Consider the following 15,639-nt stretch of genomic DNA (forward strand, 5'->3'; position numbering starts at 1 on the left):
TTCACCAAAGTTAATTTCATTTGATGTTCATAAGGGATTATCTCCTCAGATAACACTGATCCTTTCATTATTATTTTCTTGCTTTAAGCATGTGAGTAGCATGTGAGTAGTATGTATAGTAGAGGCAGTATATTATCAAACTTAAGTAGTCTAATCCAATCACTGTCAGGATTCACTCAGTTATTCAGTAATTTATCAAATAAATGACGGGTTGAATTATTTAGTTTTATCACCTACTGCACAAAAACAGGCTGGGCTTCGACTGACAGCATAGATTGATCACAGAGGAGCGGAGGAGCAGAGGAAAGAGGGATATATACCTGTTGTTCAAAGCCAGACGCTCACTTTGATGATATCACTGTCTCTGGTGGATGATCAGCAGCCTTTCATTAAAGAGAACAAAGCCATTTCCAGTCTTTATCTTGGATAAATACTGTTTGGTGCATATTTAGGCTATTTGCATTTGGATGAGTTAACCTTGCAGTACAATACCTGAAGTAACAATGTCCATAGCTGACAAACATATTTTTTGTCATTTGTATAATAGAATGTAAATGATCCTTTGTCTGACATTTCTAACCGATTCTTATCCGTTTTAATCAAGGCAGTGCACAGACCTTTCAGGGGGCAGGTGCTCAAAATAAAAATACTTTCATAATTCATATCTTGATATTCCTAAAATATCAACTGCCTCTGTAGCGATGTATTTTTATTTTTAAGAAAAGGGCCATTTATTTGTACCAGAACACACTCATTACAAATTGTAAGCCTCCTAAAGACATGATTGACAGGGGAAAGAGGGTGGGCTTTCAGCTTGTCATTGTTGATAATTGATGTTAATCTGCTAGTTAGCTAGCTTGATTTTTAATTTTTTTGTACTGATTGTAATTTATCCTCCATGTTCTTAAATTCTTAAATAATAACTTTATAATGTAATATTCATAGTCTTCTAAYTCATGATATATGGCTGGCTRGCAAGTGGCTTGTATTGATATYTTAGTATTATGGTGGTCAGYGCCAGTAGACTACCTGTGTTGCTGCTGCCCTGACACATGGTGCAACTCGCGGACTGAAGAAGGGATGGACTGAAGAAGGCATGGAGTTGAGTTAGAGGGTCCTTGATGAAGACGCTCCTCTGTCTTTCTGCCTCTCTCTGCTGTGTGTATTAGCCAACCAGACCAGGTATTGATGATGGTATTAATCTAGTGTTATCAAGTGTTAATAAAATATTATGCTGATGTGGCAGTACTGCTGATATTTAAACTAGGTAGCCGGCTAGTTGCAAWGGGTCGGAAACTTTCCGGTAAATTTCCGTATATTTTCCAAAAAAATTTCATGGTAAGTTAAGCCTGGGAATTTTGGGAATTTTGCTTAAATTCATCAAAAAAGTTAGCTTATAACAGTGAACCTTTTTTGTGGGATACACATAAGGCAATTCTAGGTCTGTGGCATATTTTGGTTAAACTATCCTCAATTCAATGGAATTGCAACCCTCTGCATGCACAGTACATTCTTCCATCACATGGGCAGCTGATTCTCAAGATCTTGCACACTAATGAGATGCTGTTGAGCCCACACTACTACACTGTCTGAGCCAAGGACTACATGCTTTCTGGTAAGTTTTGATTACAATACTGGGTGGGGTGAATATATTTTATATGACATACMTWATTTTTTTGTTAACTAGTAAATAGTAGCCTACAGCAAAGTGTGTTTAAATAATTTATAACTTGTTAACAATTTCTGCTAGTTAGTTTATGCTACCATGTGGGATTTAGCTTGCTTGAGCCTGCTAAGTGAGAAGTKTTAATTCACCTGTTTCCATACATGTTTCATTTAAAAAAATATATATCTTACAAAGGAGTTGTTTATTCTAACTGCTTAACTATTTATCTGTACATMGATTGTATTCGKTTTTTTTACTCATTTTTTYCTAACCTTTACAGGAAAATGCCACGGGCACTATCTGATGTGTGGAGACATTTCACTGCAGCTAATGTAGAAGGAAAGCTGTGTACATTTGCAAATACTGTGCCAAATCATATGTGAAGAATGGAACAAAGATGCAGAATCATCTGGCCAAGTGCATTAAGTTCCCTCAGCGCTCACAACAAGCAACCTCTGACAAAAGTCCCTCTACTTCTATTCGAGGTGAAAATTATGAATCAGACACCTTATCGATAGCAACAGCTCACGGTCGTCCTGGAATTAGAAGTTTTTTGACTCAATGGATGAACGTAGTCAGAGAAATGCTGATGAATGTCTTGCTCGAGCTGTGTATGCAACTGGTTCACCTCTGATGCTCACAGGCAATGTGTATTGGAAGATATTTCTGAATGTTCTTCACCCAGCATACACCYCTCCAACCAGACATGCTTTATCTACTAATTTGCTGGATGCAGAGTTCAACAGAGTTCAAGTGAAGGTCAAGAAAATCATAGAGAAAGCAGACTGTATTGTAATCATCTCTGATGGGTGGTCGAATGTTCGTGGGCAAGGAAAAATTAACTACATCATCTCCACCCCTCAAACCAGTATTCTRCAAGAGCACAGACACAAGAGATGACAGTCAAACCGGTCTCTACATTGTAGATGCGCTGAAGGCAGTCATCAATGACCTTCGACCACATAAGGTATTTGCACTGGTGACAGACAATGCTGCGAACATGAAGGCTGCTTGGTCTAAAGTGGAGGAGTCCTACCATCACATCACACCCATTGGCTGTGCTGCTCATGCATTGAATCTGCTCCTCAAGGACATCATGGCACGGAAAACAATGGATACAGTCTACAAAAGAGCCAAGGAAATGGTTAGGTATGTGAAGGGTCATCAAGTTATAGCAGCAATCTACCTCACCAAGCAAAGTGAGAAGAATAAGAGCACCACATTGAAGCTGCCCAGCAACACCCGTTGGGGTGGTGTTGTCATCATGTTTGACATGGAGAGGAAGGAGTCTCTCCAAGAAATGSCCATATCACAGTCTGTCGATATGGACAGCCCCATCAAGAGGATCCTCCTGGATGATGTATTTTGGGAGAGAGTGGTAAGCAGCTTGAAACTCCTGAAACCTGTAGCAGTAGCCATTGCACGGATTGAGGGAGACAATTCCATCCTGTCTGATGTTCAGACTCTGCTTTCAGATGTAAGAGAAGAAATCCGTACTGCCCTGCCCACTTCACTGTTGCTCCAAGCAGAGGAAACTACAGTTCTGAAATACTTCAAAAAGTGTGAAGATTTCTGCCTGAAGCCCAACGTACATGTTGGACCCCAAGTATGCTGGCAAGAGCATCCTGTCTGGTGCAGAGATCAACRAGGTCTATGGTGTCATCACTACCCTGTCTCCCCACCTTGGCCTGGATGAGGGCAARGTTCTTGGCAGTCTGGCGAAGTACACTTCCAAGCAAGGGCTTTGGGATGGAGATGCAATAAGGCAGTCGTGCCAACATAGGACTGAGGCTCTTTCCCCTGTTGCCTCCCTCATCCTTCAAATCCCACCATCATCAGCYGCCTCAGAGCGCATCTGGTCCTTGTTTGGGAACGCACACACCAAAAGCACGCAACAGGCTGACTAATACAAGGGTGGAAATTTGGTGGCCATCCGGGCAAATTTGAGGCTTTTTGAGCCTGACAACGAGCCATCCTCAACAAGGTTGGAAAGTGACAGTGAAGATGAGGCTTCAGAGTCTGATGTTCAAAAGGTGGACATTGAGGAGGTGCAGGGAGAAGACATGGAAGCCTGAGAGGAAGACAACCAAAGCTTTAGTTTCTAGACTATCATTTTATGTTGAAAATGTTTTTGGGMGATGCGATGGATCATTGGGAATCATTCAATATTCCCTTTATTTTGTTGTTCAGTGAAATCATCCCATGTGAAGAGTCAACTCATTTAATTAAAGTTCAATTCGTAACAAATATATATATTTATWTWTCTATTGGAAGGATTTAATTATTTGCAATTATGTCTACTTATGATAAGGTAAAAGGTTTATGGTTCTGTCTCCATATGATATGGTAATTATATCCAATGCAAAAAACATCTACATTTAAATGGTATTAATATTAATTTGCATATATTTCCATTAATTCCCATATATTCCCATTAATTCCCATATTTTCCCGTTAATTCCCATGGAAAGTTTCCACCTCTGAATATTCCCCAAAATGTGCAACCCTAGTGGAGGGTGGCGGGGCATTGTGATCAGAACGATGACAAAARCTGTATACAAAAAACATACAGTGCCTTCAGAAAGTATTCATACCCCTTGACTTTTTCACCCATCAGACTATCCTCAATTTAAACTTGTATTTACTAATATGTTGTTACAGCCTGATTTCAACATTTATTAAATGTATTATTTTTCTCACCCATCAAGACACAATACCGCATAATGACAAAGTGAAAACATGTTTTTAGACATTTCTGCAAATTTATTGAAAATTAAATATCTTTACATAAGTATTCACACCTCTCACACCCCTCAAAATTCTTCAAGCTCTGTCAAATGGTTGTTTATCATCGCTAGACAACCATTCTCAGGTCTTGCCATAGATTTTCAAGTAGATTTAAGTCAAAACTACCTCGGCCACTCAGGAACATTCACTGTCTTCTTGGTAAGCAACTCCAATGTAGAGTTGGCCTTGTGTTTTAGGTTATTGTCCTGCTGAAAGGTCAACTCATCTCCCAGTGTCTGRTGGAAAGCAGACTGAACMAGGTTTTCCTSTAGGATTTTGCCTGTGCTTAACTCCATTACGTTTMTTTTTTATCCTGAAAAACTCCCCAGTCCTTAACAATTACAAGCATACCCATAACACAGCGCTGCAACTTTGGTTTTAGATGTWTKTTTTTTTATCCAGTCGGATAAACACTCCAAACCACCTACCCAACGCTCGGAGGAGTCCGCATGGTCCTAAAGCACACCGTTGCCTCAATTCATATCACATTCCAATGATAAAACTGGGGGGGNGGATGAACGTAGTGCCCTTGTTTGGGAGTCAAAGATTAGAGTCAAAGATTAGTTTCTAATGATATACAGTGCATTCGGAAAGTATTCAGACTGCCTAAAATAAAATATGAAATACCTTATATACATAAGTATTCAGACCCTTTGTTATGATACTCGAAATTGAGCTCAGGTGCATCCTGTTTCTATTGGACATCCTTGAGATGTTTCTACAACTTGATTGGAGTCCATCTGTGGTAAATTCAATTGATTGGTCATGATTTGGAAAGACACACACCTGTCTATATAAGGTCCCACAGTTGACAGTGCATGTCAGAGCAAAAACCAAGCTATGAGGTCGAAGGAATTGTCCGTAGAGCTCCGAAATAGGATTGTGTCGAGGCTCAGATCTGGGAAGGGTACCAAAACATTTCTGTAGCATTGAAGGTCCCCAAGAACACGGTGACCTCCATCATTCTTAAATGGAAGAAGTTTGGAACCACCAAGACTCTTCCTAGAGCTGGCCGCCAGGCCAAACTGAGCAATCGGGTGAGAAGGGCCTTGGTAAGGGAGGTGAGCAAGAACCCGATAGTCATTCTGACAGTGCTCCAGAGTTCCTCTGTGAAGATGAAAGAACCTTCCAGAAGGACCACCATCTATAGAGCACCATGAGAAACAATAATCTCTGGTCTGWTGAAACCAAGATTGAACTCTTTGGCCTGAATGCCAAGTATCACAWCTGAAGGAAACCTTCGTAAAATATGGTGGTGGCAGCATCATGTTGTGGGGATGTTTTTCAACGGCAAGGATTGGGAAACTAGTCAGGATCGAGAGAAAGATGAACGGAGCAAAGTACAGAGAGATCTTTGATGATCTGCTCCAGAGCTCACAGRACCTCAGACTKGGGCGAAGGTTCACCTTCCAACAGGACAACGACCTTAAGCACACAGCCAAGACAACGCAGGAGTGGCTTCGGGACAAGTCTCTGAATGTTCGTGAGTGGCCCAGCCAGAACCCGGACTTGAACCCGATCAAACATCTCTGGAGAGACCTGAAAATAACTGTGCAGCGACGCTCYCCATCCAACCTGACAAAGCTTGAGAKGAACTGCAGAAAAGAATGTGAGAAACTCTCCAAGTACAGGTGTGCCAAGCTTGTAGTGTCATACCCAAGAAGACTCTAGGCTGTAATCGCTGCCAAAGGTGCTTTAACAAAGTACTAAAAAAAGGGTCTGAATACTTATATAAATCTTTTTTATTTGTGATGAATTTGCAAAATTGTCTGAAAACYTGTTTTTGCTTCGTCGTTATAGGGTATTGTATTGATGAGAGAAAAAAACKATTTAATCAATTTTAGAACAAGGCTGTAATGTAACAAAATGTGGAAAAAAGTGAAGGGGTCTGAATACTTTCCTAATGCCCTGTAGATTGAATACAAAACCTCCACTTGTGTTCTTGCTAATTAAAAACTCAGAGAGTGGATGGAATGGGAGTGGTTGTCTCCATAGGACTCCATAAGTGCACATAGCAGTTAACTGCAAATAGTTTTTAATGACGAACCAGATAAATTATACATATTTTTTGGTCATGAAAGGATAATAAACCTTCATCATTCATTATGTCCGAAAGTTTATGAATTCCTTGTTCAGGCCATTGTTTAAAAATAATAGGTATCCAGGTCTGTATTGAGTGGGCGGTGATTGGTCCAAACTGAGTACGGAAAAACTTAGGAGATAAGGCAGAGAATAGCACATATTGCAATGTAAATGGTGCCACTATATTTTCTTCTAGATCCAACAAAGGAAGACATTTATCTTGATAAAACCATTTCTTAAATGGGCGGAGCACTAGAGACAAAGCATATAACCTGAAGTTGAGTAAACCTAGACCCCCAAGACCTTTGGGTTGCTGGAGTGTGGTMATTTTAATTCTGTGACGTTTCCCTTTCCATATAAAATTCAAGTCTGAACTTTGAATCTTTTCCCAGTACCCTAATGGCGTKGGCAAATTAAAAGTAATGCAAGAAGTTATCATCTGTTTTTCCAAAAGTATCTGTAATCTGATTACAATATTTATTGTCTTCACAACGCTTGTTTGTACTCCATAGACCCAGGAGCAGTATATCATAACCTCATATAGTCCCCAAAACAATGAAGTCAAGACAATGTTGGTTTTTCTTCAAATATTACTCATCCTCATCTATCTAGAGATCAACGTCATGACAGGGCCCTCAGAACTGTCTGTCTCATTTTCCCTTCGCTGAAAGCTTTGCGATTGAGGAAGCAACATAAGCTGTCTTAACAGGGATGATTTGATGGTTGACTCACGTCACATCTCAGTATTTCCTTGATGGGACTTGGTTCTGTCAAAAGCACTGCTCATGCACAGGAACTCATTCATTTCAGTCTGAGACTGAGAGTGGAGCAGAGGGCAGGAGCAGCTACCCATGTAAGTTCTTGTTTTCTGGTTGTAATAACATGGCTTGATGATAGTTTATTTCAGACTTCAATCAACACAGCATAATATAACAAATATCGCAACTTTCATACATTTTGTTTATTTGATTTGATTATACTTTTTCTTGCATTGAAAGAAAAAAATTGTATGCATGGTGTTTATAAAACACTGTCTTTGAAATATATGGGTTTTAATTAAACTTTTGCCTTTCTTTAGTTGATTGAWCAGCATGTGTCGTCCWTGTGATTCAGCTTGTGTCTCGGCCTTTGGGACTAGATTGAATACCACCGTTAGTGGGACGATGATGGAACTAGGAGTAAACACCAGTGGGGTTGATGTAAACGGCAACTGTGAGATCCATGACGGCATCCTGTCTCCTGCCTTACCCATTCTCTACTCAATAATCTGCTTCTTCGGCCTGGTCAGCAACACCATGACCATATTTGTGTTCTTCCTGAGGAAGCACTCCGACTCGTCCATGGCTGTGTACATGAGACACCTGGCCATAGCTGACTTCCTGTTGGTGCTGTGTCTGCCTATGCGGGTCTATTACCACAACAGCCAGGGCCCCTTCTACATCTGCAAGGTTCTGGGCATCTTCTTCTACGTCAACATGTATGCCAGCATCCTGTTCCTCAGCCTGATCAGTCTGGATCGCTACCTGAAGATCATCAAGCCTGTGTGGGTCCTGAGAATCCACAGGGTGCGGTGGAGCCACCGGGCGTCCTTCTCGGTGTGGGCAAGCCTGGTCCTGGGCATGTCTCTGTTCTTCCTCGGGAATGACAGGCAGCAACCCTGTGACATGATATGCTTCCACTTCCACCATAAAGGTCTCCTGGGGGGCCTGGCCAACCTCACCATGGTGGCCTTCTTCTGTGCCACCTTCATCCTCGTCCTCTGCTTCTACGCCAGCATAACCACCAAGGTGAGGACCATGTCCTTAGGGAACCGGGACCCCAAGGCCCAGCGGAGGAAGAGCAGGGTGGTCCGGAAGACTTTTGTGGTGCCGGTGATCTTCACACTGTGCTTCCTGCCATACCACCTGGTGCGAGTGCCCTACGTGCTGGCCCAAATGGATCTGATTCAGGCCCTGGACAGTAAGCAGATTCTTCACATCCTCAATGAACTCACTCTGCTCCTGTCTTCCCTCAACAGCTGTCTGGACCCCATAATCTACTACTTCCTGTCCTGCACCTATAGGAGGACCATCCTCTGTGCCCTGCAGGGGCAGTTCAAGACCATGTATGCTGTTACCAGTAGACACATCATTATTAATCAATCTATTACAGAGATATAGAGCTATCTAAGGCAGGGAGTTTTTAACATTTTGCACAATGGGGTTAGAAATCTATTTAGATTAGTAACTGAGAAATTATGTATAATAATGTACAATACATGTTAATACTGTTGATACTATTGACTCTATAAAATAAAGTATAGAAGGGTATTATTGAATGTCCATTATGAAAGATTAATATATATATGAACTATTTTTATCAAGTTCTTACTGGACTTTGTAGATATAATTGTTGGTCCAGTAAGAATGGTGTTTGTATGAGTATTTGTACAGTCTGCGTTATTTGAGTATATTACTCACACTTATGGTGACCTTAGGTTGTCATTGTTAAAAGGGCATTTTAAACCGGGTGGTTCGAGCCCTGGATGCTGATTGGCTGAAAGCCGTGGTATACCATGGATATGTCTCCCAAAAAGTTTTATTGTCACAAAACCTCTGTTGTCTGAAAACGTATTAATTCGATGAAGTACTAACAAAAGCTGTAATGGCCATGTTGTGTCAGTCTTGTACACTTTTTAAAATATATTTTTCTGCCATGAGATCAATAAATGTATATTTCCACACAATCGAGAGCCTTGAAGTTTATTTATGTGGATATTTGCCTTTTACAGTTGCATAAGTTCACTAAAGATACTGATTAATTAAGTTCACCAAAGTTAATTTCATTTGATGTTCATAAGGGATTATCTCCTCAGATAACACTGATCCTTTCATTATTATTTTCTTGCTTTAAGCATGTGAGTAGCATGTGAGTAGTATGTATAGTAGAGGCAGTATATTATCAAACTTAAGTAGTCTAATCCAATCACTGTCAGGATTCACTCAGTTATTCAGTAATTTATCAAATAAATGACGGGTTGAATTATTTAGTTTTATCACCTACTGCACAAAAACAGGCTGGGCTTCGACTGACAGCATAGATTGATCACAGAGGAGCGGAGGAGCAGAGGAAAGAGGGATATATACCTGTTGTTCAAAGCCAGACGCTCACTTTGATGATATCACTGTCTCTGGTGGATGATCAGCAGCCTTTCATTAAAGAGAACAAAGCCATTTCCAGTCTTTATCTTGGATAAATACTGTTTGGTGCATATTTAGGCTATTTGCATTTGGATGAGTTAACCTTGCAGTACAATACCTGAAGTAACAATGTCCATAGCTGACAAACATATTTTTTGTCATTTGTATAATAGAATGTAAATGATCCTTTGTCTGACATTTCTAACCGATTCTTATCCGTTTTAATCAAGGCAGTGCACAGACCTTTCAGGGGGCAGGTGCTCAAAATAAAAATACTTTCATAATTCATATCTTGATATTCCTAAAATATCAACTGCCTCTGTAGCGATGTATTTTTATTTTTAAGAAAAGGGCCATTTATTTGTACCAGAACACACTCATTACAAATTGTAAGCCTCCTAAAGACATGATTGACAGGGGAAAGAGGGTGGGCTTTCAGCTTGTCATTGTTGATAATTGATGTTAATCTGCTAGTTAGCTAGCTTGATTTTTAATTTTTTTGTACTGATTGTAATTTATCCTCCATGTTCTTAAATTCTTAAATAATAACTTTATAATGTAATATTCATAGTCTTCTAAYTCATGATATATGGCTGGCTRGCAAGTGGCTTGTATTGATATYTTAGTATTATGGTGGTCAGYGCCAGTAGACTACCTGTGTTGCTGCTGCCCTGACACATGGTGCAACTCGCGGACTGAAGAAGGGATGGACTGAAGAAGGCATGGAGTTGAGTTAGAGGGTCCTTGATGAAGACGCTCCTCTGTCTTTCTGCCTCTCTCTGCTGTGTGTATTAGCCAACCAGACCAGGTATTGATGATGGTATTAATCTAGTGTTATCAAGTGTTAATAAAATATTATGCTGATGTGGCAGTACTGCTGATATTTAAACTAGGTAGCCGGCTAGTTGCAAWGGGTCGGAAACTTTCCGGTAAATTTCCGTATATTTTCCAAAAAAATTTCATGGTAAGTTAAGCCTGGGAATTTTGGGAATTTTGCTTAAATTCATCAAAAAAGTTAGCTTATAACAGTGAACCTTTTTTGTGGGATACACATAAGGCAATTCTAGGTCTGTGGCATATTTTGGTTAAACTATCCTCAATTCAATGGAATTGCAACCCTCTGCATGCACAGTACATTCTTCCATCACATGGGCAGCTGATTCTCAAGATCTTGCACACTAATGAGATGCTGTTGAGCCCACACTACTACACTGTCTGAGCCAAGGACTACATGCTTTCTGGTAAGTTTTGATTACAATACTGGGTGGGGTGAATATATTTTATATGACATACMTWATTTTTTTGTTAACTAGTAAATAGTAGCCTACAGCAAAGTGTGTTTAAATAATTTATAACTTGTTAACAATTTCTGCTAGTTAGTTTATGCTACCATGTGGGATTTAGCTTGCTTGAGCCTGCTAAGTGAGAAGTKTTAATTCACCTGTTTCCATACATGTTTCATTTAAAAAAATATATATCTTACAAAGGAGTTGTTTATTCTAACTGCTTAACTATTTATCTGTACATMGATTGTATTCGKTTTTTTTACTCATTTTTTYCTAACCTTTACAGGAAAATGCCACGGGCACTATCTGATGTGTGGAGACATTTCACTGCAGCTAATGTAGAAGGAAAGCTGTGTACATTTGCAAATACTGTGCCAAATCATATGTGAAGAATGGAACAAAGATGCAGAATCATCTGGCCAAGTGCATTAAGTTCCCTCAGCGCTCACAACAAGCAACCTCTGACAAAAGTCCCTCTACTTCTATTCGAGGTGAAAATTATGAATCAGACACCTTATCGATAGCAACAGCTCACGGTCGTCCTGGAATTAGAAGTTTTTTGACTCAATGGATGAACGTAGTCAGAGAAATGCTGATGAATGTCTTGCTCGAGCTGTGTATGCAACTGGTTCACCTCTGATGCTCACAGGCAATGTGTATTGGAAGATATTTCTGAATGTTCTTCACCCAGCATACACCYCTCCAACCAGACATGCTTTATCTACTAATTTGCTGGATGCAGAGTTCAACAGAGTTCAAGTGAAGGTCAAGAAAATCATAGAGAAAGCAGACTGTATTGTAATCATCTCTGATGGGTGGTCGAATGTTCGTGGGCAAGGAAAAATTAACTACATCATCTCCACCCCTCAAACCAGTATTCTRCAAGAGCACAGACACAAGAGATGACAGTCAAACCGGTCTCTACATTGTAGATGCGCTGAAGGCAGTCATCAATGACCTTCGACCACATAAGGTATTTGCACTGGTGACAGACAATGCTGCGAACATGAAGGCTGCTTGGTCTAAAGTGGAGGAGTCCTACCATCACATCACACCCATTGGCTGTGCTGCTCATGCATTGAATCTGCTCCTCAAGGACATCATGGCACGGAAAACAATGGATACAGTCTACAAAAGAGCCAAGGAAATGGTTAGGTATGTGAAGGGTCATCAAGTTATAGCAGCAATCTACCTCACCAAGCAAAGTGAGAAGAATAAGAGCACCACATTGAAGCTGCCCAGCAACACCCGTTGGGGTGGTGTTGTCATCATGTTTGACATGGAGAGGAAGGAGTCTCTCCAAGAAATGSCCATATCACAGTCTGTCGATATGGACAGCCCCATCAAGAGGATCCTCCTGGATGATGTATTTTGGGAGAGAGTGGTAAGCAGCTTGAAACTCCTGAAACCTGTAGCAGTAGCCATTGCACGGATTGAGGGAGACAATTCCATCCTGTCTGATGTTCAGACTCTGCTTTCAGATGTAAGAGAAGAAATCCGTACTGCCCTGCCCACTTCACTGTTGCTCCAAGCAGAGGAAACTACAGTTCTGAAATACTTCAAAAAGTGTGAAGATTTCTGCCTGAAGCCCAACGTACATGTTGGACCCCAAGTATGCTGGCAAGAGCATCCTGTCTGGTGCAGAGATCAACRAGGTCTATGGTGTCATCACTACCCTGTCTCCCCACCTTGGCCTGGATGAGGGCAARGTTCTTGGCAGTCTGGCGAAGTACACTTCCAAGCAAGGGCTTTGGGATGGAGATGCAATAAGGCAGTCGTGCCAACATAGGACTGAGGCTCTTTCCCCTGTTGCCTCCCTCATCCTTCAAATCCCACCATCATCAGCYGCCTCAGAGCGCATCTGGTCCTTGTTTGGGAACGCACACACCAAAAGCACGCAACAGGCTGACTAATACAAGGGTGGAAATTTGGTGGCCATCCGGGCAAATTTGAGGCTTTTTGAGCCTGACAACGAGCCATCCTCAACAAGGTTGGAAAGTGACAGTGAAGATGAGGCTTCAGAGTCTGATGTTCAAAAGGTGGACATTGAGGAGGTGCAGGGAGAAGACATGGAAGCCTGAGAGGAAGACAACCAAAGCTTTAGTTTCTAGACTATCATTTTATGTTGAAAATGTTTTTGGGMGATGCGATGGATCATTGGGAATCATTCAATATTCCCTTTATTTTGTTGTTCAGTGAAATCATCCCATGTGAAGAGTCAACTCATTTAATTAAAGTTCAATTCGTAACAAATATATATATTTATWTWTCTATTGGAAGGATTTAATTATTTGCAATTATGTCTACTTATGATAAGGTAAAAGGTTTATGGTTCTGTCTCCATATGATATGGTAATTATATCCAATGCAAAAAACATCTACATTTAAATGGTATTAATATTAATTTGCATATATTTCCATTAATTCCCATATATTCCCATTAATTCCCATATTTTCCCGTTAATTCCCATGGAAAGTTTCCACCTCTGAATATTCCCCAAAATGTGCAACCCTAGTGGAGGGTGGCGGGGCATTGTGATCAGAACGATGACAAAARCTGTATACAAAAAACATACAGTGCCTTCAGAAAGTATTCATACCCCTTGACTTTTTCACCCATCAGACTATCCTCAATTTAAACTTGTATTTACTAATATGTTGTTACAGCCTGATTTCAACATTTATTAAATGTATTATTTTTCTCACCCATCAAGACACAATACCGCATAATGACAAAGTGAAAACATGTTTTTAGACATTTCTGCAAATTTATTGAAAATTAAATATCTTTACATAAGTATTCACACCTCTCACACCCCTCAAAATTCTTCAAGCTCTGTCAAATGGTTGTTTATCATCGCTAGACAACCATTCTCAGGTCTTGCCATAGATTTTCAAGTAGATTTAAGTCAAAACTACCTCGGCCACTCAGGAACATTCACTGTCTTCTTGGTAAGCAACTCCAATGTAGAGTTGGCCTTGTGTTTTAGGTTATTGTCCTGCTGAAAGGTCAACTCATCTCCCAGTGTCTGRTGGAAAGCAGACTGAACMAGGTTTTCCTSTAGGATTTTGCCTGTGCTTAACTCCATTACGTTTMTTTTTTATCCTGAAAAACTCCCCAGTCCTTAACAATTACAAGCATACCCATAACACAGCGCTGCAACTTTGGTTTTAGATGTWTKTTTTTTTATCCAGTCGGATAAACACTCCAAACCACCTACCCAACGCTCGGAGGAGTCCGCATGGTCCTAAAGCACACCGTTGCCTCAATTCATATCACATTCCAATGATAAAACTGGGGGGGGACAAAAATGACACCTCCCCCCATCCCCAGTGAAAGTTGCATCCCTGCCATAACATGATGCAGCCACCACTATCCTTGAAAATATGGAAAGTGATACTCAATTATGTGTTGTATTGGATTTGCCCCAAACAATGCTTTGCTTTCAGCATTTGAAAACTTCTTGTTCTTTATAGTTGAATCTGTGCTTGAAATTCACTGCTCGACTGAAGGACCTTACAGATAATTGTATGTGTGGGGTACAGAGATAAGGCAGTCATTCAAAATCATTTAAAACTCTATTATTGCACACAGAGCGAGTCCATGCAACTTATTATGTGACTTGTTAAGCACATTTTTACTCCTGAACTTATTTAGGCTTGCCATAACAAAGGGGTTGAATACTTATTGATTCAATACATTTCAGCTTTTCATTTTGTATTAATTTGTAAAAATTCCCTAAAACATCATTGCACTTTGACATTATGGGTATTGTGTGTAGGCCAGTGAACCAACAAAAATCTCAATTTAATAAATTTTAAATTCAGGCTGTAACACAACAAAATGTGGAAAAAGTTAAGGGGTGTGAATAGTTTCTGAATGCACTGTATATATACTACCACCCGAAAGGGCACTTGGCGAGTGGGAGGGCAAAGGGGCAGGTGCCCCTTTAACAAAAACGTATTCCCCCTTGGTTTGTGCTGTGGTGGAGATCTTTGTGGGCTATACTCGGCCTTGTCTCAGGATTGTAAGTTGGTGGTTGAAGGTATCCCTCTAGTGGTGCGGGGGCTGTGCTTTGGCAAAGTGGGTGGGGTTATATCCTTCCTGTTTGGCCCTGTCCGGGGGTATCATCGGATGGGGCCACAGTGTTCCTGACCCCTCCTGTCCTAGCCTCCAGTATTTATGCTGCAGTAGTTTGTGTCGGGGGCTAGGGCCAGTTGGTTATATCTGGAGTACTTCTCCTGTCTTATCCAGTGTCCTGTGTGAATTTAAGTATGCTCTCTCTAATTCTCTCCTTCTCTCTTTCTTTCTCTCTCTCGGAGGACCTGAGCTACGGACCATACGTCAGGACTACTGGGCATGATGACTCCTTGCTGTCCCCAGTCCACCTGGCCTTGCTGCTGTCCCAGTTTCAACTGTTCTGCCTGCGGTTATGGAACCCCTACTGTCCCAGACCTGCTGTTTTCAACTCTTAATTATCGGCTATGAAAAGCCAACTAGACATTTATTCCTGATTATTATTTGACCATGCTTGTCATTTATGAACATTTTGAACGTCTTGGGCCATGTTCTGTTATAATCTCCACCCGGCACAGCCAGAAGAGGACTGGCCACCCCTCATAGCCTGGTTCCTCTCTA

At 40.8% G+C, this 15,639-nt stretch overlaps 1 protein-coding gene across 1 annotated transcript; it reads left to right on the forward strand.

Annotated features, from left to right (window-relative positions):
- The first annotated feature begins 7,352 nt into the window (after positions 1-7,352).
- Positions 7,353-9,249, forward strand: LOC111950869 (P2Y purinoceptor 14-like). The gene is made up of 2 exons (XM_070434289.1): positions 7,353-7,388; positions 7,614-9,249. Exon 2 carries the CDS (start codon positions 7,627-7,629, stop codon positions 8,692-8,694), a length of 1,068 nt encoding a protein of 355 aa, XP_070290390.1. The 5' UTR covers positions 7,353-7,388; positions 7,614-7,626; the 3' UTR covers positions 8,695-9,249.
- Positions 9,250-15,639: the final 6,390 nt, after the last annotated feature.

Source organism: Salvelinus sp. IW2-2015, linkage group LG23, assembly GCF_002910315.2.
Source record: "Salvelinus sp. IW2-2015 linkage group LG23, ASM291031v2, whole genome shotgun sequence".
Taxonomy (NCBI): domain Eukaryota; kingdom Metazoa; phylum Chordata; class Actinopteri; order Salmoniformes; family Salmonidae; genus Salvelinus; species Salvelinus sp. IW2-2015.